At 42.0% G+C, this 25,227-nt stretch overlaps 1 protein-coding gene across 1 annotated transcript in view; it reads right to left on the reverse strand.

The window, feature by feature from the left end:
* Positions 1-24,944, reverse strand: part of SUCLG2 (succinate-CoA ligase GDP-forming subunit beta) — a 151,968-nt gene extending 127,024 nt beyond the window's left edge. The window contains exon 1 of the mRNA XM_054161191.1: positions 24,824-24,944. Coding sequence (XP_054017166.1) covers positions 24,824-24,907 — 84 coding nt within the window. The 5' untranslated portion in view covers positions 24,908-24,944. The remainder of the gene's footprint in view (positions 1-24,823) is intronic.
* Positions 24,945-25,227: the final 283 nt, after the last annotated feature.

A 25,227-nucleotide genomic window follows, 5' to 3' on the forward strand; every position in this document is an offset into this window, starting at 1 on the left:
ATAGTGGCCACAGGATGTCAGAAATGTGAGTGAACAGATCATTCCCTGAACTAATTCCCAACTCAGAGATGGTGTGGTTGCAATACATACATATCTGAGCAATTTAAAACAGACAGCAGTGAAAAGAATCAATTAATACAAGTATCTTGAAAATGCCTTGCCAGATGAAATTCTCAACCCTCCCAAATACATTTATACCAAGCATTCACAAGAATTTCATATGGGCTTCCAGCAGCAGAAGTTTCTTGGGCATGAGGGGAATTAGCTCAAATGGCAGAGTGCCCACTTAGCATGCAAGAGGTAGTGGGATTGATGCCAGCATTCTCCAGTGCTTTGCAGCAATGGCCCAGGCTGCCCAGAGAGGTTGCAGATGTCCCATCCCTAGAAACATTCCAGGCCAGGTTGGATGGAGCTCTGAGCAACCTGCTCCAGTTGTAGATGTCCCTGCTCCCTGCAAAGGGGGTTGGACTTCAATGCTTTTTAAAGGTCCCTTCCAACCTGAACTGTTCTATGTCTCAATTATAAATTTCCACACATCCTGCAGATAAATGTACCATGACCATGCCACTGCACCATGGTACTGCTTAGACAAGAGTCTACAAAGGTTTGAAGGAAAGCTATTTCCCACACCTAGGGGCAGCCATAATCCATTCCTTTCTCCCCATGAAACTTATTAGGAGGACACAAAACGGCACAGAACACAAATCCGGTGTCATGAGTGGCTTTGGTTTTTTTCCCATTCCCCAGCTTTACTCTTGTCAACAATTTAATTGCTCTCAGCAGCATTAAACAGCACTATTTGGCTCACCAACATGGTCTTGTCTCTCACTAAAGACAGACTGAGGAATTAGGTTGTAAATTTTCATCTGAAAGGCAGCAGTGGGGGGAGAAAGTAAAAGGGAAACTAAAGCACAGGAAAACAGAGGCTATTAATGAATTTCTGTTCATTACTGAGTCTCACCAACTTTTACTTCCAGCTTATTTCCTGCCTGAATACTTTTATCTCCTCTTCCCACATACTAGTCAGAAAACCACGTTGGAAAACACCATATATCTCTCAGACCTTTCCATGCAACTCTGTCTATGGTTCACACACAGTATGTTCCAACAGTTTAAGATAGATGTGTATTTCATCTGTTTCTCTATTGCACAGTTGCACTGGAGTACAAGGAGCACATTCTGTCACACCAGCCTGTGAAAAAGAGACTGGAAATAGCATGTGGACTCTAGTAAAACTTTGACATCTTATCAGAGAATCATAGAATCAATAAGGTTGGAAAAGACCTTAAAGATCAAGTCCAACCTGTCACCCAGACCTCATGACTACTAAACCATGGCACCAAGTGCCATGTCCAATGCCCTTTTGAACACCTCCAGAGATGGTGACTCCACCACCTCCCTGGGCAGCACATTTCAATGGCCAATAACTCTTTCTGTGAAGAACTTTCTCCTCACCTCGAGGCTAAACTTCCCCTGGTGCAGCTTGAGACTGTGTCCTCTTGTTCTGGTGCTGGTTGCCTGGGAGAAGAGACCAACCCCCACCTGGCTGCAACCACCCTTCAGGTAGTTATAGACCGCAATAAGGTCTCCCCTGAGCCTCCTCTTCTCCAGGCTAAACAATCCCAGCTCCCTCAGCCTCTTCTCGTAGGGCTTGTGCTTAAGGCCTCTCCCCAGCCTCGTTGCCCTTCTTTGGACACGTTCAAGAGTCTCAATGTCCTTCTTAAATGGAGGGGCCCAGAACTGGACACAGTACTCAAGGTGTGGCCTAACCAGTGCTGAGTTCAGGAGCAGAATGACTTCACTGCTCCTGCTGGCTGCACCATCCCTGATGCTTCACTTTCTTCAGATGAAAGGCAAGAACTAGCTATTTTCCATTGGTGGCATTCTCATTATACTTAATACATTTCTTCTACAACAACAAAAAAGTTTTAAAATGTCTTACTCAAGTTACACATATTTTCATTACTGCAAATACACCTTAACCTTGAATATTAACTTGTCAAGCTCTGAACAGCCCAAAGAAGGGCTTTAGATTTAAATACATCTTTCTAAATCTTTTTAGTGGCATTTTACTTCTTAGCATGTTAGCTACAGTTGCCATAATAAAGAAAATCCTAAAATCACTCAAGTGAGTCTAAATGAAAATGCAGACAATATTTCCACAAAATGCTATAAAGAAAAAATTCAAGCTAAAGGATTTAGTCTTTCTAAAGCAAGTTCATATTAAAGGCTAAAATAAATATCATTTATGGCTCTGCTAAAGATTTCCAACAGGCCTTATATGGTTACAAGAACAAAAAATAGCTTTTGAATAAGCTCCTTGTGTGTGTGGTATATTGATATAGACATTGTAGATGAAGACTATCTCTTATTTGAGACTCAGATCTGCCAAGTAAGTCGACAGGGTGGATGTTTGCTGTTTTTTTTCCCCTTTATTTTAAATCAGAAATAAGCTTTAAAAATACTTCAGCTCATAAACCTAGAAGCCCATATCTATGTTTTCATGTTAATATTTAAATTAATAGTTTTAAAGAGTAATTATATCCTTCATTATAAGATCTTTCTTAGGATATTATAAATGTACCAAGTCCTTACCAAAGAGATTAATATACTTGATAGGACTCTACTGAAACCCAGAACATTTCCTTAGAGCCCGACAACAGCCCAAACAATCCCAAAAATCAAGTAAGTGGAACAAAAAGCCTCAACTAAACAGTAAGATAAAGTGAAATGAAGGCAGAATTATTTAATAGAGTACAAGTTGCACAATGGATTCTCTCCCATTGGCTAGAACGGTCTGACTATTTACCAAAAGCACAAAGAATCAGTGTTTACCTCTACTCTTCTTTCCCATCTCTAGTCCTCAAGACCTTTGTTACCAGTCAGTTACTTACTCTGAACAAGTTCACTGTTCAATATAACTAGATACCATGTTTGGTCCAATTCTGTATGCACAGCATCAGTAAAATGAGTGGCATGAGGAAATCAGATATCTCTGACCATCTTAGCAAGGCCAGTTGTTCCATAATTATGTCAGTGGTTTATTGACTACTGCTAGAGAAAAAAAATAAATTGATTGTTCTCATAACCTGCAAAATCTCTTATTTACCACCTTTTTGTTTGGCTTTTCTATTTTTTAACAGATAAAATGCTGGAAGATCTATAAGAATAACGTATTTAGTGAGTAGTTGCATTTTTCTTCCACTACTCAGTCTGTATGTATGCTGTATTAACTACTCTGATGTGCAACATCTTGCAGATGACCCAGGAGGTGTCTTTTGAGTGCTTGCTTCTGAAGAAAAGAAAATACACACACATAAGCCCAGGAAAAACTGTCTTAATGTATTCACAAGAAGCTTGCAAGTTGCATATTAACTACTTCAGCAAAGATTGCTCAAATAAATGTTCCATATATGCACAAAACAAGAGCAGCATCAGTAAATGCAAGCTTCATTGAACTAGATTGCTGAGTATTTCTTACCTGAACCTATATGATCAGTATAAACTCAGTATAATGCTTTTTTCACCCTTTGGCCTCCCTGCTAGAACCTCAAAGGTTAACTTCATGACTGATGATTTCATAGAAATCATAGAATGGTTTGGGTTCAAAAGGACCATAAAGATCAACCAGTTTCAACCCCCCTGCTATGGGCACAGACACCTTGGTCACTAGACCATGTTGCTCAAAGCCCCATCCAACATGGCCTTTAACACTTCCAGGAATGGGGCATTCACAGCTTCTCTTGGCAGTGTTTCAGTATGTCACCATTCTCAAAGTGAGTAACTTCTTCCTTACATCTAATCTAAATCTACCTCTTTCAGTTCAAAATCATTACTCCTTCTCCTATCACTACATGCTCCTGGTAAAATAACCTTCTCCAGCTTTCTTGTAGGCCCCCTTTAGGTATTGAAAGGCTGCTGTAAGGTCTCCCCAGAGCCTCCCCACCACCTAAAAACCTCCACTAAGCAAATTTCTGGGATAACTGAACATCCCTTGACATGGCTACATAATTTGAGCAGCTACTGTTTACATTAACCAAGCTTAATGCACACTTCAGTGACATCCAGCATTCCCTTTTTATTCATAGCCTCAATGAAAACCAGTATTAACATCTTGAAGCAACGATGGATCTCTTAGCAGCAGTTGATAGTGAAGCTGGGCAAAAAAGCACATACTCCTTTCCTCCTGCTCTGCTGCTCCACTGAAGTAAGGTAGCTGTAACTATGCTAACAAATCCTGAGCCAGAAGAAAACAGCTCTACCAACACAACTTCTCTGCATGCAAGCAAATTATACATCAAACGCATAAGTACCCACTTTTATACATATGGACCACAGTGTAATAGTTACACAGGAAAAATGTCATCTGGGGAGAAAAACTGGGCAGAAAACCTGCATCCACTTCTGGTGCCCCCATCATAAGAGGGACATCAAACTGTTAGAGAGGGTTCAGGTGAGGGCCAAGATGATGACTGGAGGGCTGGAGAACCTCCCTGATGAGGACAGGCCGTGAGAGTTGGGACTGTTCAGTCTGAAGAAAAGAAGACTCTGGGAAGACCATATGGGGAGACCAGTACCTGAAGAGGGCCTACATGAAAGCTGGGAAGGGACTTTTTACAAGGGCTTGTAGTGATATGACAAGAGGGAACAGCTTTAAGCTTGAGGACAGATGTAGACTGGATACTAGGAAGAAATTCTTTACAGTGAGGGTGGTGAGGCACTGGAACAGGTTGCCCAGGCAAGTCATGAATGACTTCCCTTCCCTGGAGGTGCTCAAGGACAGGCTAGATGAAGCCTTGAGCAACCTGGTCTAGTGGAAGGTGTCCCTGCCTACAGCAGAGGGGTTGGAAATAGATGATCTTCAAGGTCCCTTCTTACCTAAACCATACTATGAATCTATGAGGGGTTCTTTTAGATGGATTCTATATGTGAAATAAAACCAAGATGCGTTTTGCAAGAGCATCTTAAACATAAAAATCTATTTGCTTCCCCAAGACATTCTACAGCACTCCAGTTCCTTGAATTTGTACACTCTGACCTGTGATACAATTCCAAGCACAGAGACACAAAGATGACAGTAATGAAGAGGCACACCTTTCATCTATGCAAGAAATAAACCTTTATTGTATGTATTGGCATGCAGCTACTGGAATTGACAAAGCTGTAGAAGAAGTTCCTATCAAAAAGGAACTATCAGAAATACAACTAACTGAATGACAGACCATCATACCAACTACCACAGGTGCAGGTATGCTTTATGAGGTCACACACATGAAATATACCACCTAAACAACTGACAAAGTAAACCACTTATTTCAGTTTGCTAGCAGTGCAGATGCAAAGAGTAAGTGGTCACAGAGTTAGTCTGATAAGAAAAAGAAAAAACATTTAAAAAGAAGACACTTAACACAAAAATCTTATCACAAATGTAAGCCATAAAAAGTGAACACAGATTACTATTCTTTGTTCTGTATGAAAGCAAGCATTTCAGGAACAAAAGGAAATGGGAAGACACATGGCAAGCCTGAAGGGCTACAAGGTTTGCCACGTTAAGTCAAACCACTCATCCTCTTAATGCCACACACCTATGGATATGATATGAAAAACAGGACAGCAAATGTCCTTCCCAAGGTCATGTTGGCTCCCACAAATGAATAATTTTAATTTTTATACCAAGACCATCCTATTTGAAAGCCACAGAGCAAACCAGCTTCCATAAACATCCCAAATTGTTCACTTTACACTGGATACCATAATACAGTGAGTATGAGCAGAGATCATCAGCTTCATCCAACCCCGGTCATTTAAACTAAAGTCTCCATTTAGACTTCCATTGTATTTTCAAAGGATAAACCTCATTCTGTGAGTCAGTTTAGGAAGCAGGCTGGAATATTTTCTCAACACAACCAGAGTTTTCACATTATTTTGTTGACAGCAGTTAGGAATTTCTTGTAGTTTGTGTCAAAACACTGTCAGTAATCTTGACCTTAAACATAGACTCATAGAGTGTTAGGCGCTGGAAGGGACCTCTAGGGATCATCTAGTCCAAAACCACTGCCAAAGCAGGATTAACTAGGGCAGGCCACACAAAATGACATCCAGGTGGGTTTTGAAACAGGAAACTCCACAACCTCTCTTAAGTAGCCTGTTCCAGTGCTCCGTGGCCCTCATCATAAAGAAGTGTCTCCTCACGCTGAGGTGGAACCTCCTTATACCAGCCCTATTACTGGGCACCACATGGGCATCATGACTGGCACCTTCATCTCGCCTTTAAAATCTTCCACAGGCACAGCTGAAGACCTTGGAAGAATTCAGTTCCATATCTATTCCTGTACAAGGGAATTAATTTTAACTGGATTAAACCAAAGTTACATTATAGGCCTTTTTACTTCAGTGACAGGCTTTGTTACTTAAAATACATCACACAAAATATCCTGAGCAGTACAATGCAGCATGTCTCAGAGAGAAAAAACAAACAGACAAAAAACAAACAAAAAAAAGAGAAAGAAATTTTAAAATTGCATTTCCCAGTTCTTTAAAGGCTGTGACATTTTGATCAATAAACTGTAGGGGCAATTTACTGCTTGACACTACTGAACCATACACTCACTTTTCAGAATGAGTGAGATCTGTCACTGCAATTGTTAAGGTTTGTATAACTCAGGTTCAAATAAACTAAAATTTAAAAAAAGCCATGGAATATGCCACTACACTGCTGTTTACTAAAGACAGTCTGCTCTGGTAGATAATTATTACTACTCCTAACAGCTTTATGTCTCTTTGAAACAAGATGTTTATGTTAAGTAACTGACTCATTCTCTTCATATGTACAAAAAAAATTAAATATATAAAAATAGGATAGAATAGAATAAATTAGAATAGGATGGGATGGGAGAGGATAGGATAGGATAGGATAGGATAGGATAGGATAGGATAGGATAGGATAGAATAGAATAGAATAGAATAGAATAGAATAGAATAGAATAGAATAGAATAGAATAGAATAGAATAGAATTAACCAGTTTGGAACCTGGTTAATTAACCAGGTTTAACCAGAATTAACCAGACCTTTGAGATTATCAAGTCCAACCTATCATCCAACACCATCTAAACACCTAACCATGGCACCAAGCACCCCATCAAGTCTCTTCCTAAACACCTCCAGTGATGGGGACTCCACCACCTCCCCAGGCAGCCCATTCCAATGGCCAATCACTCTCTCTATGAAGAATTTCTTCCTAACATCCAGCCTAAACCTCCCCTGGCACAGCTTGAGACTGTGTCCTCTTGTGCTGATGCTGGTTGCCTGGGAGAAGAGACCAACCCCCACCTGGCTACATCCTCCCTTCAGGTAGTTGTAGACAGCAATAAGGTCTCCCCTGAGCCTCTCTTCTCCAGGCTAAGCAACCCCAGCTCCCTCAGCCTCTCCTCATAGGGCTTGTTCTCCAAACCCCTCCCCAACTTTGCTGCCCTTCTCTGGACACATTCCAGCAACTCAACATCTTTCCTAAACTGAGGGGCCCAGAACTGGACACAGGACTCAAGGTATGGCCTAACCAGTGCTGATTCCAGGGGCTTTGTTATAAAAGCTGCACACAGTTAATATAATTATCAGGATTTCTCGTGTTAAATTGTTTACCAAAATTGGGCTTGAACGGTCGAAGGCTGGCCAAGAGCTTGGGAAGATTGCTTTACATATTTAAACTTTAAAGCTTCATAACAGTGAAACTGCTGCTTCTCAGAAGACCACATTACTGAAAAATAGCCTTTATGATGAGCAAGCAAATCTTGATAGCAAAGCCCAGAGCTAAATTCTCATTTGGAAAATCTTAGCCTAGCATTGCCTTAATATTGTTTTTCAATTACCCAAATGAGCTTATTCAAAACTGAGTATTCTGCAGCCTCTGAAAACACTAATCCACCCTTAAGTCATGCTCAGGCTGAAGAAGTGCATCAACCTAATCCACAGGCAGTTTGGTGACATTTAAATAGCAGCAAGCACACTCAAACAGTGGACCAACTGCTCCCAGTGTGCTTCTGTAACCCAAGAACACCAACACTGTGTTATACCTTACTGCCTTACATAATCTCCCAAGCAAAGCTGACACCAGTTTAGACTTCACCACTCTCCCACATACTGCTGACATACCCTCACACACAGTTACATAACCCCTCTTAACAGCCAGTTCTTTTGTATTACTTCAAACCAAGAAGCCAAGGTACTGGCATAAGTTACTACAGGGCTGGGGCTTCCTGTTTCTGTTCAGATGACCTGGCTGCAAGCTGCCACCATGGCTTCCCAGTTGCTCACCCCTACACCTTTCCCTGAGCCTGAAACAGAGCTACCTCAGCAGAAACCTTCTGCTGCTGCACAACGTAATTCTGTCACCTAACCCATTAGAGAATGAGGTGAAGGGACATCCCAGCAACGCAGCAGTGAGGGCAGACCACCCACTTCTGACAGCAGTCTGCTCTTACCCTGGGGTAACAGAGACACAAAACTGTATTGCCTGTGGCAAACCAAGCCTGGAGAAGACAACATGCAACTACATCTCAACGACTCAACTTCACACCTCTTTCTGAAGCAATTACTGAAATTCACTGCAGAAAACCCATAGTTCAGAAATCTACAGTTTCAAACAACAATCAAAGGATTAAAAAAAATAATGTAATAATATATTTCATTACAGCATTAGATGCTTGTGTCACCATTTTAATGCTAGTTCATGCAATCCAAACAAGTGCTCAGTTAAATCTCCCCCTGAAGACTTTTGCATAGTTCAAGGAAAAGCCGATTTCTCTTGTCATGTTGCACGCTTCTTTTAATAGGAGCCACTGCAAAACAGAGATAGGAAGGCAGGAATCACAGCACATCACAGCAGGAAACATCAAGATGCTGACAAACATCAAAGGAATAAAGGGAAGAGATTTCTTGAACTAGTAACATGTCAATTTTGGAAAAGAAAGCTATTTTAACTGAAAAGCTGGAGAAGCTCTATTTAGTCATCATTTTCAGTTAAGAGAAACTGCTTCTCTCCATCAGCAGGCAGCAGTGATTATTTAATGCAACATAATACAGCAAGATATAAGCTACAGATTGCCTACCTGTAGGCAACAAAGCATAGTAAAAGCTAAGAAATATCAGTTGGCACCAGTTGTCTGTTGAGAAACAGGCAGCCACCAATTACTAACAGAATGAGAATTTGTTTAATGATTATGTTAATTTACTGAACTCATATTAGAGAGATACACAGGCAGTATTGATGAGTTCCATGCAGCATTATGAAGTAGGGCTGATTTGTTTGAAAACAAATTAAAGCAGAACATATTGTACACTATGTAAATAGTGTGTACAATATCCAAGGGATATCTAAAGGAATCACAGAATATTAGGTGTTGGAAGGGACCTTGAAAGATTATCTAGTCCTTCTGCCAGGGCAGGATCACCCAGAGTAGGTCACACATGAACACATCCAGGTGGGTTTTGAATGTCTCCAAAGACTCCACCACTTCTCTGGGCAGCCTGTTGCAGCATTCTGTCACCCTTGCAGTGATAAAGTTTTTCCTCATGTTTACATGGAACCTCCTCCAGCTTGCACCCACTGCCCCTTGTCCTATCACTGGACACCACTGATGCAGTCCATTCTGCTGACACTCACCCTTCATGTATTTGTAAACATGAATTAGGTCATCCCTCAGTCTCCTCTTCTCCAAGCTAAAGAGACCCAACCTCCCTCAGCCTTTCCTTGTATGGCAGATGTTCCACTCCCTTCAGTACGTTTGTGGCTCTCCGATGGACTCTTTCAACCAGTACCCTGAGGTCCATCTTAAAGTGAGGGGCCCAGAATTGGAGACAATATTCCAGGTGTGGCTTCCTGGCAGTGAGTTACTCCTCCAGATGAGCTCTCTGAAAATGGCCTATGTTTTCAGAACTGTACTCACCCAAAATCTACTGCTGCAGGAGGAAACTTCACATCTATGTGCACTGGAACTTCCACTTGTAGATTGCGACCCTCCTGAGCACAGGTGAGAGAACACATCCCTCTGGCATGCAAGTGTCAGCACTTTAGAAGCCCCTGCAGGGACACATGCTGAATTGGGCATGTGTTAATATGTGTCTGCTCTAATTGGTAGACACTGCTTGAAAAAATGTCTGAGATGCTACACAATCTCTACAGAGCTCACTAGGGAAGAGGCTGAAGGACTCAGATTAGGGACACTGAATAATGTGGCACATTGCATTTTCCACACAACCACCTCTTGCACCTTTTCCTGTGTTGCTACTAATAAATTTAACATAACTATAGGAACAGTGTAGTAAAACATTATGCAATGTAACAAGACCCTGAAAACAAAAGCAGCTATTAAACTTTGAACACATCATTTCTCTTCGCTTGTGTTGGGGCTGTGGCCAGCTTCTATTTTGCTCTCTGAAGAATTTCAAGTGCTTAAATGAAGAAGAAAATAGAAATTGTGTTTTTTCACTCAAGAAAGGAATCACTACAAGAAATATCTGTCAATTTGTAATCACTTATTCATACACAATTTAAATGAGAAACAGTATTACTGTCTCCTTCAGATTTCAGGTCATGCCAAAGGAGTTTTATTTCAATAATACTGTGGAAATGAAGTGCAATAGATATCAAATAAACACCTCTAAAGTTCTCTCTCCATGACATGGCCATAGAAGCCATGGTTTTGCTTTTTAAGGAGAAAATACAAACCCATATACAGGTAACTCCAGTAGTGTGGACTTTGATCAGAGTAAGGCCTGATATTTATGTAAGATAGGACAGCTCAAAGCAGCAAGATCCTGCAGAAAGCATTTAGAAAATGAACGGTTTCAAGTCTCAACCAGAAGAGCCTCCCTTGAATATTAAAATTAACATGGGAGACTGAATGATTTAACTAAAGAAATAAGCCTCCTGGATTTGACATCAAGTCATGAATCGAACTCCCTCAGCCTCCCCCCAAGTTCCTCACTGAAGTGGGTGAATCTTCCCCAGACTCACTCACGAGCTCAACTGTCAACTCTGCAAGTTAATTGAATCTAAAAAAAGATATGGCACTATTCAAGCTTTGTAAGATTAAAACTCAAATGCCATCATGACTGGGAGGGGGGCTGAAGATTTCATTCACTACCCTTTGCTTCAGAACTCATTAATAAATGTGTAAAATACTCATGAGGCTTTACCTCTTTCACCTCTAAACCAACATTCCCTGCCACTAAAAATTACAATTAACTGCAATGACATAATAATCAATATTCTGTTTGGAGACATACTGTGATACCTTAACATCCCTCCTTGCTTTTTATTCATCATATACTCTCCTCTCTCAATGGTGGAATCCCTCAGCTGGGAAAGAGGAACATCAGGAGTGTCTCCATCAGTTCTGAAGTGGCTGGATGCTGTCAAGGCTCTCTTTGCTTTATTTATCTCTTTCATTAAATGCCACCTTCTAAATCTTTCCACGGTGGCTCCAACATGAAGCATCGTAATCTTGCTGTGCTTTAATAAATGCCACAGAAACAGAAGAGGACCTTAGAAGACAGCACCAAACTCATTCACGTACTATACACAAATCTGAACCATAGAGACTACATTAAAAGAATACAGAGAATACATAGAATAAACCAGGTTGGAAGAGACCTTCAAGATCATCGCGTCCAACCCATCAACCAATCAAACACCACCCAAACAACTAACCCACGGCACCAAGCACCCCATGAAGTCTCCTCCTGAAAACCTCCAATGATGGCGACTCCACCACCTCCCCAGGCAGCCCATTCCAATGTGCAATCACTCTTTCTGTATAGAACTTTTTCCTAACATCTAGCCTGAACCTCCCCTGGCGCAGCCTGAGAATGGAACAGGCTCTGTTCAGGAACCTTTCCCTTTTACCTCAACTGTAGCAAGACATGAAAAACAAAGTTTTAGAAGTATCTCAGCTATGCCTTGGATATTTCACGGTACTGCAGATAAACCAGTAGGTATTATTTAAGCTTTGCCAGACTCTTAGTGCATGTACTCAGGATGGAAGTGGGGCTGAAAATCCTGAACTGCTATTTTTAACAACACTGTAATGCCTTCCTTAACAGGTGTCCTGAATGTTCCTGCTAGCTGTTTACTGCAAGAAATCTTTTTACTTCAAGGGTTCCTGAACCTCTCTATATACTTTTTCTGCCCTACTATGTTCTTTTATCTTGAGCTACTCTTTGACCTTTTATAATCACTCTGATTGCAAACTGATTGATCCCAAGCTTAACCTCTGCACTGCCCTGGCAATGGTGCAGCATGATGTGATGTTCCTACACTGCAGAACACATTTGGGTCATTAGATCAAGGGAAAAAAAAACACAAGAAAAAGAAAAAAAAAAGAAACTACACTGGTTTTTTTCCCCAATGTGCCTTTAAATCACATTTATAAACTCAGTTTTCTGATTTATCCTTCTGTTTACTTCACATGCAAAGAAGCAGAGACAAGAATGAACTCAGAGCGAGTCCTTCACTCATTGCAGATTTAAAGTCCCCAGTAATGATTATACCTTATAGACTTATTTACAGCATGCTTACACACAGGGATTTTGACAGCTATTCTGTAAATACACTCTCCTACCCACTAAGCTCCATTGTCAACTACCAGGAACATGCACAGGGTCAGACTTGAGCTCCTTCTGTCATCATTATTCTTCTTATCTCAAAGAAACAGAATCTGAGCCCACATCCTTGTGCACTAAAAGGCAGATCCTACCAGCTACCACCTGGATGATCTTGCTGGGTTTCTGCAGATATGATTTTGTGATGACTGCTGTCCTCAGAAGAGGTGACAGTGAAAAGAATGTCCTCTTGAACAGTAAGATTCTGACCTCACAACTCCATTTCCCATACCTCACCTGCCTATTGTTTCAGCCAGGGTGCTACAGATCAACCTCCAAATTAAGCAGGAGATAGCCAAATCCCTGACAGCATGCATCCTGCCCTTTCACCCAGGGGAGCATTGAGGCCTCTATTTACATACAAACACCAAAACAGAAATAGCTACAAATTAAATGACAGTACACTTTTGACACTGAGAAGGTCTCTGATGCATTTTGTTTACCATTTAAAGGCTGACCAAGCAGAGCTGAGTACACTCCAATCCCGCTAATGTTCACCTGAGCAGTGAATCACCAGGAGCTCGTGAAAACCAGCTGAAACATGGCAGGCTCCTATTCCATGAGATATGTGAAAACTTTCTGGTTGTTCAACAAGCCAAGGTCTCATAACAGGATGTGATGAAAACAAAGCAGAAAGCAGCCTGCCCAAACAGAAAGCTGGCAGTTAACTCAGAGGGGCAAATACTGCCCTTCCTATACACTTCATAAAATATATGCAAACCTTTTTTTCCTCCTTGAACTCTTTAACCAAAATTCAGAATAAACCAATATTAAAAGTATTTATCATATATCCACATGTGCCTAATAACCAAGTGTGCCTAGGCTGGTGTAATCCTAGATAACAATCCAGGCTGGGGGATAAGATTGAGAGCAGCCCTGCAGAAACAGACTCCAGGGTGTTGATGGATGAGAAGCTGGACATAAGCCAACAGTGTGTGCTTGCAGCCCAGGAGGCCAATCACATCCTGGGCTGCAGCAGAAGACATGTGGCCAGCAGATCGAGAGAGGAGATTCTGCCACTTTGCTCTGGTAAGACCTCACCTGGAGTACTGCACCAACCTCTGGAGCCCTCAACACAGGAAGGACATGGACCTCATGGACTGGAGGCTGGAACACCTCTGCTGTGATGATAGGCTGAGGGAGTTGGAATTGTTCAGCCTAGAGAACAGAAGGCTCTGGGAAGACCTAATAGCAGCCATCTAGTACCTGAAGGAGGCCTACAAGAAGGCTGGGGAGGGACTATTTGCAAAGTCCTGCAGTGATAGGACAAAAGGCAATGGTTTGAAATTAGAGAAGAGTAGATTTAGATTGGATATTATGGACAAGTTCCTTACCATGAAGGTGATGAAACACTGGAAGAGTTGCCCAGAAAGGTAGTTGAGGCCCCATCACTGAAGATATTCAAGGTGAGGCTCAACAAGGCTCTGAAAAACCTACCTAGTGAAGGATGGCCCTGCTCACTGTAGGGAAGTTGAACTAGATACCTTTGGAGGTGCCTTCCAACCCAAACCATTTCATGATCCTACAGAAGCTTTACATCTCTGGAAGCAATTTTCCAAGCTTTTGCTGGGGTAAAGGAAACCAGAATATGAAGTCACAGATTTAGCTTCTGCTTTTGTCAGTGTGCTAGCAACCACAAGCTTTGCTTTGCATTAGTAATTAATTTTAGTCAAGTAATGTTCATTTTGCTTATTTAAAACTTCAAAGCTTGAAGAAAAACTTATTCTCCTGACCTAAAAAGTAAGGGCTTTGAAGTACCTGATGAAAATAAACTATCACACACAACTGCACAACCAGTCCCAGGAAACACCATAACACGTTCCCTACCTTTGCATTCGAAAGAAGACTGTCGGTAAGACACACCACATTCAACAAGTGAAATGAGTTGTCTGCTCCACAGAAATCAGGAAGATTTGGTTGGTTTAAGTAGCTTGAAGGGAAATTTCCTATTTTTGGTCTCAAAGGTTTGGGGTGGGTTGTTTTGTTTTTGTTTTTTTAATAGGGGAGACCTTACTGCTCTCTACAACTACCTCAAAAGAGGTTGTAGACAGGTGGGGGTTGTCTCTTCTCCCAGGCAACCAGCAACAGCACAAGAGGACACAGTCTCAAGCTGTGCCAGGGGAACTTTAGGCTCAAGGTGAGGAGAAAGTTCTTCACAGAAACTGGCCACTGGAATGGGCTGCCCAGGGAGGTGGTGGAGTCACTGTCCCTGAAGGTGCCAAAAAAGGATTGGACATGGCACTTGAAGGCATGGTTTAGTTAGTCATAAGGTGTTAGGTATTAGGTAACAGGTTGGCATATCAAGAGAATGCTTTTCAGAGTAGAATAGAATAGAACAGAATTAACCAGGATGGAAAAGACCTTTGAGATCATTGACTCCAACCTATCATCCAACACTATCTAATCAACTAAACCATGGCACCAAGCACCCCATCAAGTCTCCTCCTAAACACCTCTAGTGATGGTGACTCTATCACCTCCCTGGGCAGCCCATTCCAATGGCCAATCTCTCTTTCTATGAAGAACTTCTTCCTAATATCCAGCCTAAACCTCCCATAGCACATATTGAGACTGTGTCCTCTTGTTCTGGTGCTGGTTGCCTGGGAGAAGAGACCAACACCCTCCTGGCTACAAACTCCCTTCAGGTAGTTGTAGAGAGCAATGAGGTCTCCCCTGAGCCTCCTCTTCTCCAGGCTAAGCAACCCCAGCTCCCTCAGCCTCTTCTCATAGGGCATGTGCTCTAAACTCCTCCCCAGCTTTGCTGCCCTTTTCTGGACACGTTCCAGCAAGTCAACCTCTTTCCTAAACTGAGAGGCCCAGAACTGGACACAGTATTCAAGGTGTGGCCTAACCTGTACTGAATGGTAGAATGGTAGAATGACCTCCCTGCAGGCCACACTATTCCTGATACCGGCCAGGAAGCGCCATGTATTCCCACTATCATTTTTTTTTGTACGCTTCATCCTAATCAAGCTTCCTAAATTGTTAGGAAATGATTCGAGGATTTCAAGGTTTTCAAACCAAAGCATGGTCAAGGGGTTGTTCAGAAATGCTCCTGAATCCCTGTCTCAAGTAATCATATCTATATCAAAGAACCATTTCACGCCTATCCTACCCTGGAAGAATACTTTTTCAAGTGTTAGGAGTCACTGGCATTTTAAGAAAAACACCAGTAAAATACCAATTGAGATAGTTTAAGCTCTGTTTCTCATCACAAAGAAGCAAATAGGAAACATAATCACAGGTTTTTGTTCCAGCTCTTTAATACTTGAAGTCAAATCATGATAATTTCCATGCTACCTAATTATGTCATCAGAGAAGATTATGACTTTGAGCACTGAGCAGCACAGTACACCCAAGCAATAAAGATGCAAATGCCCACAGCAGTAAAATTTAAAAAAATATAGAAAAGGATCTACAAAAATAATTCTCCTGCATGCCTAAGTCACAGCTGGTTTGCCAAACTACAACAGGACTGGAACAGTTTCTGTCCTGGAAGCGCACACCCAAAAAAGACTGGTACATCATTTTTGTTTAACATGCAATGTTTCACATCTATTACTGTCAGTAAATCTTGATTTTAATTAGACAATTAGGCTTTGACATGAAGCAAACTCAAAAGGAGCAAACAAGAAGACAGCTCTCTGGCTGCTTGGCCAGAAGCTGCCACAGACTGATCAGTGGCAACTACAAACACTTTTCTTTCCTTTGCAGGTGATTTATTTATTAGAATAGAATTCTATTTATTCATTATTATAATGTATTCATTTATAGAATAGAATTCTATTTATTCATTATTATCATTTATTCATTTATAGACTAGAATTCTATTCCATTTATTCCTGATTATTTATTTATTCATTTATTAATGCCTCCCCAAAGGAGATGGCACTACTTCACCAACTAAAGACACCTGGGACATTCCCAGTCTTGTTCCCAGTGTCCTTTTACAGCCCATGATGCATTCATCAAAATAAACAATGTCCACTGCTCTTCAGTATCTGCTGGATGAAGTTCCCCATCAGGGTTAACTTGAGGCTTCCTCCAGTTGTTCAGTGCATCATCTGATTCTTGCTGATCAAGCTGTTTGTAGCAGACACGTGCAATAACATTGCCAACTGGTCTGACCCACGGGTTCTCAGCTGGGTCATCAGCCCTCCATGGATGAAGCTCCCTGCATTCCAGCTGCACATAACATTTCACATCATGTTTAAAGCAAGCTCTAAACATCAGTTGCTCTGTTCTCAAAATTCATGGCATTGCCTTAGACTCTTTTAATCTGAGCCATTTAACCGAAAAAACAAATCCAGACTGAGACTCTGCATGAAAGAACTCAATTAAATAGATTCACTGTTTCCAATGTGTTTGGAGTAGCAGAGTTGAAGAAGCTAGAAAATTCAAGGGAAAATAAATTTCTCATGCCATCTTCAGAACTTAAGCAAGTAATATGTGTACAATAAAAAGTATCCTGTTGCTTTTAATAGACCTTTCCTCTATAAACATCATAAATGTCTGGATGCTTTACCTATATCAATCATTGTTATCTATAATTTGCACATGAAAATTTTCCCACAACTTTATCTTCCCAGACATTTTTATATTAATAGTGTGTATTAGCAACCTTTTTTTTCCCCCCCCTTCCTTTCTTGCATAAGGCAGTTCCTGCTGTCTTGGCTTCTGACTGAAGTATCGAGTGTCAAATTAAACTGTTCTTTTCTCCATGGATCCCTCAGAGGAGGACCTCAAAAGAAAGAAGAAGTATTCCATGAGTAATTTATGTCTGGTTTTTAATGTACAGCTCTGTGATATTTTTTTAGTCAAAATTCTTGGACAAGAAGACAATCCTTTCAAACACAATCAAAGATCTGCCTTAATTCTCCATTCCTTACAATTGCTACAAAACTTCTGCATCTCACAAAGAATTCAAATGCAGAAGTAACCACGCTAAGTGTGACTCTCTCTCCTCCTGACACAAATTGAGACTATTGCTCATTGCTTATATTCCTCAGAGACTATCTATTCCAGTAATGCCTTGCCATCTCTCATCTTTTCCCAGTTACTGGTTACTGCTTATTGCTCCTGAAGTGTTCTAAATGCATAATGCACAAATGGGTGCTTAAAGTCACTGCTGCTGGTGCTCTCTCAAAATATCTATCCATTTTCAGACAAATAAAACACTTCTATTTAATCTTATATATATATATATATATATACACATATATATATATATACATATAAAAATCCTTTTGTTCCAAACAGATTTACTGCCCACTGAATCCTGAAGGTGTGTATCTTGCCTGTTCCACCTTCCCCATGACAAATTGCCAAATTTATGCCTCAGCATTTATATGAAGAGTCACATCTTTGCTCTACAAACACAGAAAGGACACTGCAAAGCTGCAACATTTAGAATGCCTCTTGTACAAATTAATTTAGCTGATAAAGACAAGCATGTAACCTCTGGTCCTTTGCTTGTAAACAACACCAATCTATACCTTTTTATTATGAAAAGCAGAAAACTAAACTCCAAATCATTAACTATACAAAGACACAAACCATAGAGGCAAATTTGAAGTACTTTGCTCTCTAGGACAAATCAATAAAGCACTGCTGCACAAATTAAAGACAAACAGGGTGGACTGAAATTGATCTGTAACCAAACACTACCAAGGTGCAAGGTAGAAAATCCCAAATGAATAATAATGTACCACTCCCAAAACATTTTAAAAGTGCTTTTCTTAAATGAGAAGGGCAACAAAGCTGGGGAGGGGTTTGGAACACAAGCCCTATGAGGAGAGGCTGAGGGAGCTGGGATTACTTAGCCTGGAGAAGAGGAGGCTCAGGGGAGACCTTCTTGCTGTCTACAACTACCTGAAGGGAGGTTGTAGCCAGGTGGGGGTTGGCCTTTTCTCCCAGACAACCAGCACCAGAACAAGAGGACACAGTCTCAAACTGTGCCAGGGGAGGTTTAGGCTGGATGTTAGGAAGTTCTTCATAGAAAGAGTGATTGGCCATTGGAATGGGCTGCCCAGGGAGGTAGTAGAGTCACCATCACTGGAGATGTTTAGGAAGAGACTGGATGAGGCGCTTGATGCCATGGTTTAGTTGATTAGATAGTGTGGGATGATAGCTGGATTTGATGACCTCAAAGGTCTTTTCCAACCTGGTTAATTCTATTCTATTCTAAACCAACTTTGAGTGAAACAGCCCAACTTACATTCATGCCCAATAGGAACTGTGCCTAGAGCTTTATGACTTGTGATTCTAAACTTAAAACACTCTTAAGAATCTCACAGAAATAAAACACACTGTAATTCAATTTTGGGATGCACACTCTTATAGTTTAGGAAACCAGACAGACACCAGGAAAAAAACCACCACAAAACCTCCTGGGTAAATCTGCTGAACAAACTGGCACATTTTAAACAGACAAAACAAAAAAGTGACACTCAAGAACTTTTATTTATGGAATGCAAAATCGTTGTGCTATCAGAATAAAATTTTAACTGAAGTACTCCAACAAATAAGTGTAAATACATGCTATTTTTCAATTCCTTCACTGTCAGCATTTAGCCACTAATCAAACAAGACTATCAGCATCAGCATATCACTAACAAAGCAAACAAAACAAAACACCAAAGAAACAAACAAACAAAACAAGCACACAACAATCTTGGGTTCTTATCTCATTACAATCTTGAAGGCGGGGGGTGGGGGGGGATCAGCTTGGAGTTTAGACTGGTTTAAGTATCATTCATGCAATAGAGAATTAACAGCATCTACTCAACAGCACAGCATACCTCTGCTATTAAGGAATTTTTCACAATAGTCAAGTCTTGAGTTCATGCCTACTCTTTCTGTATTATCTAGTTAAAATAAGAATCACAGAATCACCAAGGCTGGAAGAGACCTCAAAGATCATCAAGTCCAACCTGTCACCACAGACCCCAGGACTAAACCATGGCACCAAGTGCCACATCCAGTCCCCTCTTGAACACCTCCAGGGATGGTGACTCCACCACCTCCCTGGGCAGCACATTCTAATGGCGAACTACTCTCTCAGTGAAGAACTTTCTCCTCACCTCCAGCCTAAACTTCCCCTGGTGCAGCTTGAGACTGTGTCCTCTTCTTCTGGTGCTGGTTGCTTGAGAGAAGAGACCAACTCCCTCCCGGCTGCAACCACCCTTCAGGTAATTGTAGAGAGCAATAATGGTCTCCCCTGAGCCTCCTCTTCTCCAGGCTAAACAATCCCAGCTCCTTCAGCCTCTCCTCACAGGGCTTGTGCTCAAGGCCTCTGCCCAGCCTTGTTGCCCTTCTCTGGACACGTTTAAGAGTCTCAATGTCCTTCTTAAACTGAGGGGCCCAGAACTGGATAAGATCCAAAGCCAGCTGTTAATTATGGATTAATGGTTAATTACCTGTTCCAAAATTAGTGTCATAATCACTTGCACAGATAACATGATTTCTATGTCCTGTGTTTTAGTCAAATGCTATGGAGTGGGGAATTGGCTTTCTCAGCAGAGAGTTTTAAAGAGGGGAATTTTCTGGAGAAAATCCTTAGAGTGTATGCTCAAAGCTGCAGATTACAGTCTCAGACATGCACACAAGATTGGACTGGGCAAGGCAATAATGAGCTGAACTACTCGCTACAGGTGTGGTGAACAGCAATAACAAAATATATCAATTGGCATTAAGTCATCCTGGAACCCTACCTGTGAGTCACCAAAACGGGGGGGGGGGGGGGGGGGGGGGGCAATCATATCTCTAAGCCTTAAATGAATACATTTCCAATTTTTACTAAAAATGAACCTTTTAAATGAGAAGGGGAAATAGAGAACTTATCAACTTCTAAGAAGCAACCAAACCCCAAGTGTTTCTAAACACTCACTTTAATTTCAGGTATTCCCAAAAGAATCTCAGCATCTTCACACTTTCTTCATAGCATCCTTGTTGGCAGTCATCAGCCAGAGAGGGCAAAGGAAAGGGCTTCTTGTTAAGAAATAAAATTGCCATATGCACTGACTTCTCCAGAGAGAAACACAGTGAAAACAATCACTCAGATACTTGTATGAAAACACAGTTTGTCTATTGACACTTTAATCTAGTGCCTCAGGAGGAAGATCAATGAAAAAGCACCTGTCTCTGTAACAAAAACTTTAATGAATCTTAAATATACCCAAGCAAGGTATGGAGCTTCTTTGGGATGACTGGTTGGGACTTCAAATGGAAGGACAGGAGGAAGAGTTTACTTACCTACCATAGGAGTCCCTGCTAATTCTCAACCTAATGTCATACTTGTGAAGGCTGTTTCTTCTTGTCTAATTAGCCCTATCCCTTGATTATATCTACATGAGGTACAAAGAAAGGTAAATAAATGCAGCAAAGTGCAGCTTTTTCTGCTTCAAAACAAAGCTGTGAATGTTTGTGCCAGAGCCAAATTGCTCCCAAGGCAGATGTTCCACCAATATAAAACTAAGTGAAAAAAATCATTAAAAAAAAAAAAAATTTAAAAAATAATCACAGTCTAAGGCTACATTTATGTTTTTATTTCCTTCTTTTATCTCAAAAAAGGATTCAATAACCATGTGTTTAACAGAACTGCCACACAGGAGCGGGCCAAACATCTGCTCCACTTTGGCATTTCAGTCTTGTCTAGTTTGAGGAGGGCTTTCCTGTCATTTGGTTTAGGCACTCACAGAAAAACTGTTTGTGAAAGTCTGTAGGCTCATGTATTTCCTGCCTCTAAGTGTAAAACCTTAGAACTTGGAGCAAAACTGCCAACGAGGAAAAGCCAAACAGGGAAACAGTGGGAACCTTCAAGAATCTTTCAAGAACTTAACACAAAGCCAAGATAAAAAGTCAGAATTTGGCACCGACGTGGCTTCTGAAGTCATGAATTGAAAGTTATTTTCAGCAATGCTTTCTGTTGCATGGAAGATTACTAAACTCACAGCTGATAGCTTCTTAACTAAGACAGAACTTTCTGTTTAGCATTAATGAGGCTTTATAGGTATTCGAGCCTAGAAATTGAAGGCATTTGCAGTGAGCAACCTTGTACAGTTCCCAATTTTTAACACATGGAGCATTCAGCAGATTTTACAACAGGAATATTGTTTCATTCCATCTTTTTTTTTTCTTTTCTCTCTTTTTAAAAAAAAAATAATATTCTCAACATGAATGAAATTTGGCAGCATTATGGCAGGACTGAGGAGCATTTCGAAGGCTAAGAGAGGGTGCATAGCACACCAGCCAATCTGCTCACTGCATTAGGAAACTGGAGAGTTACCTTAAGCACTTTTTGGTTGTTGTTTTATGATTCTGATTTAATTGTTCCTCATTTATATTCATCGCTGAAATCCACTGCATCTGAAGCTATTTTGAAAACACAGCATTCTCCCAAAGGGCCCAATCCAACTCCTATTCAAATAAACAGCCTTCAATGAAGCCTATTTGTTGCTAGCCAACAAGATTGAATTCTGCTACAGAGTGGTCCCTGGAGCGTTTGTCACAGCTCTTTACAAATATTGCTCCAGTACAAGCAGGTCTAAATACGCTTGTCCACATGCACTGCAGACAGCTGAAATCTATCTTTTATCTTCCTGAAACACTCGGTCAGATTGAAACTCCAGAAGCACAAAGAACTGAATCTATCAAGAATATAAAAAGTACAAAGAATAAGAAATGTTTAACAGTTATGAAAAGGTAAAGAGCCAAAGGGAAAGCAGAAGGATGATAAAACCTTTTCACGTGATAGGATCAAGAACCATTTATTCCACCACTAAAATGAAGTTATAGAGAGAAACATTAGCGATTAGATTATGACAGTACACAACCAAACCTCTCAAAAAGCTTGTTTCAACACAGCTATGAAAAGGATCAGCAGCTTTGGAAAGAGAAATTTTGCAACAGATACAAACAGCACTCAGCAGTAAGTCATGAGGCTTATGAGGAAAGATTTGAAATCTCATTAAGTGTCTACTCACACAGGGTTACCAAAACAACAGTCTTTAGACTGGTATTTCTTGATTATACCCTTATCATATGGCAGACCCTTATCTGTGAAAAGCATGTGTCAGGCTTTGAGAAGAGGATGGGTTGTGCTGGTTTATCATATACAAGTAAATGCAACTTCTGGGTTTAGCTAAGTAATGAATGACACAAGTGAGAAAAACTTGCAATCAAAAGACTCTCAGACGTGTAGCACAGAAATCCAGATCCTGGATGATGAGCTTCTCTGTAGTTTAAATTTTGAAACAGTGGAAGATCAGATTATGTAGATGGAAATTCTATAATGTAACACTCCAAAAACTAGGATGATTCTCCAGGAAACTTGTTTCCTTTTAAATTAAGAACCTGAATTGTTGTTACACAGTATTGATGAGGTTCTTGAAAATAATCTATTTGGAAAAACCAGATCTTGGGAGATGCTCTCAGTATCTGTCAAGAGTTAAAAAACAGAATAATAAAATATGACTTATAGTGCAAGCTCAATACCTCTGTTTCATAAGTAACACGCAGGAAAGATAAAGAATTTTTTTCACAGAAAAAAAAGCTGCCCACCTTAATATCCCAAGAACACCCAAGAGTCTGAGCTGACATGCAGTGATTTCAGTGGGATAACTTACAGGATCACTCTGCACTTTGAGAGATGACAGAACAGAAGGTGGATTCCTAATTATGACCCCTACCTCAAATCCCCACTGCAGCAGCAGATAAAGAGAAGGCTTGAGACCAAGCTCAACCGAAGCACCTCCTACACTTCACTTGGACACGACTCTGGACAGACTATCACAGAATCATAGAATCAGTAAGGTTGGAAAAGAACTCAAAGATCATCAAGTCCAACCTGTCACCACAGACCTCACGAGTACTAAACCATGGCACCAAGTGCCATGTCCCCTCTTGAACACCTCCAGGGATGGTGACTTCATCACCACTGTGGGCAGCACATTCCAACAGCTTACAACTCTCTCTGTCCAGAACTTTCTCTTCATCTCCAGCCTAAACTTCCCCTGGTGCAGCTTGAGACTGTCCTCTTGTTCTGGTGCTGATTGCCTGGGAGAAGAGACCAAACCCCTCCTGGCTATGCTCCAAACTCAAGTACCACAAAAGCCTTCTATGTCAGAGACCTGTAAGAACAGGAGGGATGAGCACAAATCCAGGGAAGTTTCAGTTTCCCCCAGCTTTCTTATTGTAGGAGCAGAACCACCCAGAAACACACATCTTTTCTTCCAGAGGCTTCAGCTTCTGGGGAAGTACTTATGCTAGGAAGCGTGAACTGAAGTAGATTTCCATGAAGCTGCTGATCCGATAAGAAAAAAAATAAAGAGGTTGGTTGCCAAAGGCACCAGAACTGCCTAAAACGTACTATGTCATTTCCCCCAGCACGTCTGCAGTTGAGGTGACAAAGAAATCCTGATAGACCTAAGGAGAGCTTCTCAGCACAGCCCCTTCAATGAGGACCATTTATTCTTTCCCGTCACACTTCAAGATTCAAGACATGCGGGTAGTCAGAGCTATGGCCAGCCCAGAGAAGCACACGACTGGGCATCCTCACTCCAGCCTGCCCTCGGCCACCAGCACAAACCCAAGGCCAACTCAACGCTGGCACTCGAAACATGTTCAGATAGATTATATTACTTCGTGCACAGTGTTACTTGTTTCTGCTGCTGAAACAACTGTAAGCATTTATAGCTCCAGGAGCAAGGAGACTGTCAGAGTTGGCGTTTCTGGTCACGCTTTGGTCAGTTCAGCCCTAATCAGGCTGACTGCGGCTGCAGCACCGCTGCCTGCCCCCTGCCCCGATCCCGCAAAGTGCCGAGCACGGCCGAACGAGAGCTGCCAGGTCTGTGTATTTCACCGACAAGAGCCCGGGAGGGCTTCGGGCTCAATGCATCCTCCGGAGTCGGAACCCGACCTCCGCCATGGCGGGAAGCGAAAGGTCCCCCTGCAACTGCGAGCAACAGGAGGAGGCTGTGATTACCGTGGCCGCGGGGGACAGGCGGCTTTAAAAGGAGGAAAGTGATGGTTGAGAGGACGGGGAGTAGGGCGGCTCCTAAGGAGAGACTCCGCAGCGCGCCAGGTGCGCTGCCCGCCGCCCTTCTTCGGCTCCAGGGCCACCAGCAGAGCCGGAAGGATGCGGTGGCCAGGGCCGGGCTCACTCACCGCGAATCTGCCCCGTAGGCGGGCGGATCTCAGGGACAGGTCCCGCAGCATAACCCCCGCCTGCCCAGCCAAGGGAGCCGCCATCTTAGCTGCGCCGCGTGCCCTCCCGGCCGCCGCTGTCTCCGCCCTGCCCCACTCCCCGGGCGGAAGCCCGGCGCGGCCCCGCGGCGCCCACCCCTGCGGAGGAAGGAAAGGGGGCGGCCCGGGCGGGACGCCAGGGGATGGATCTGAGAGGTGCTGTGTTGGGTGGATGTGACTGTGCTGAGCACGGCAGGGTGCGGGTGGTCAGAGGTGAGGCGGTGTCTGGGAACAATGGAGGCAAAGATGTGCTGAGCGCGGCAGGGTGCGGGTGGTCAGGGGTGAGGCCGGGTCTGGCAGCGATGGAGGCATAGATGTGCGGAGGG

This window comes from Dryobates pubescens, chromosome 1, assembly GCF_014839835.1.
Source record: "Dryobates pubescens isolate bDryPub1 chromosome 1, bDryPub1.pri, whole genome shotgun sequence".
In the NCBI taxonomy this organism is placed as follows: domain Eukaryota; kingdom Metazoa; phylum Chordata; class Aves; order Piciformes; family Picidae; genus Dryobates; species Dryobates pubescens.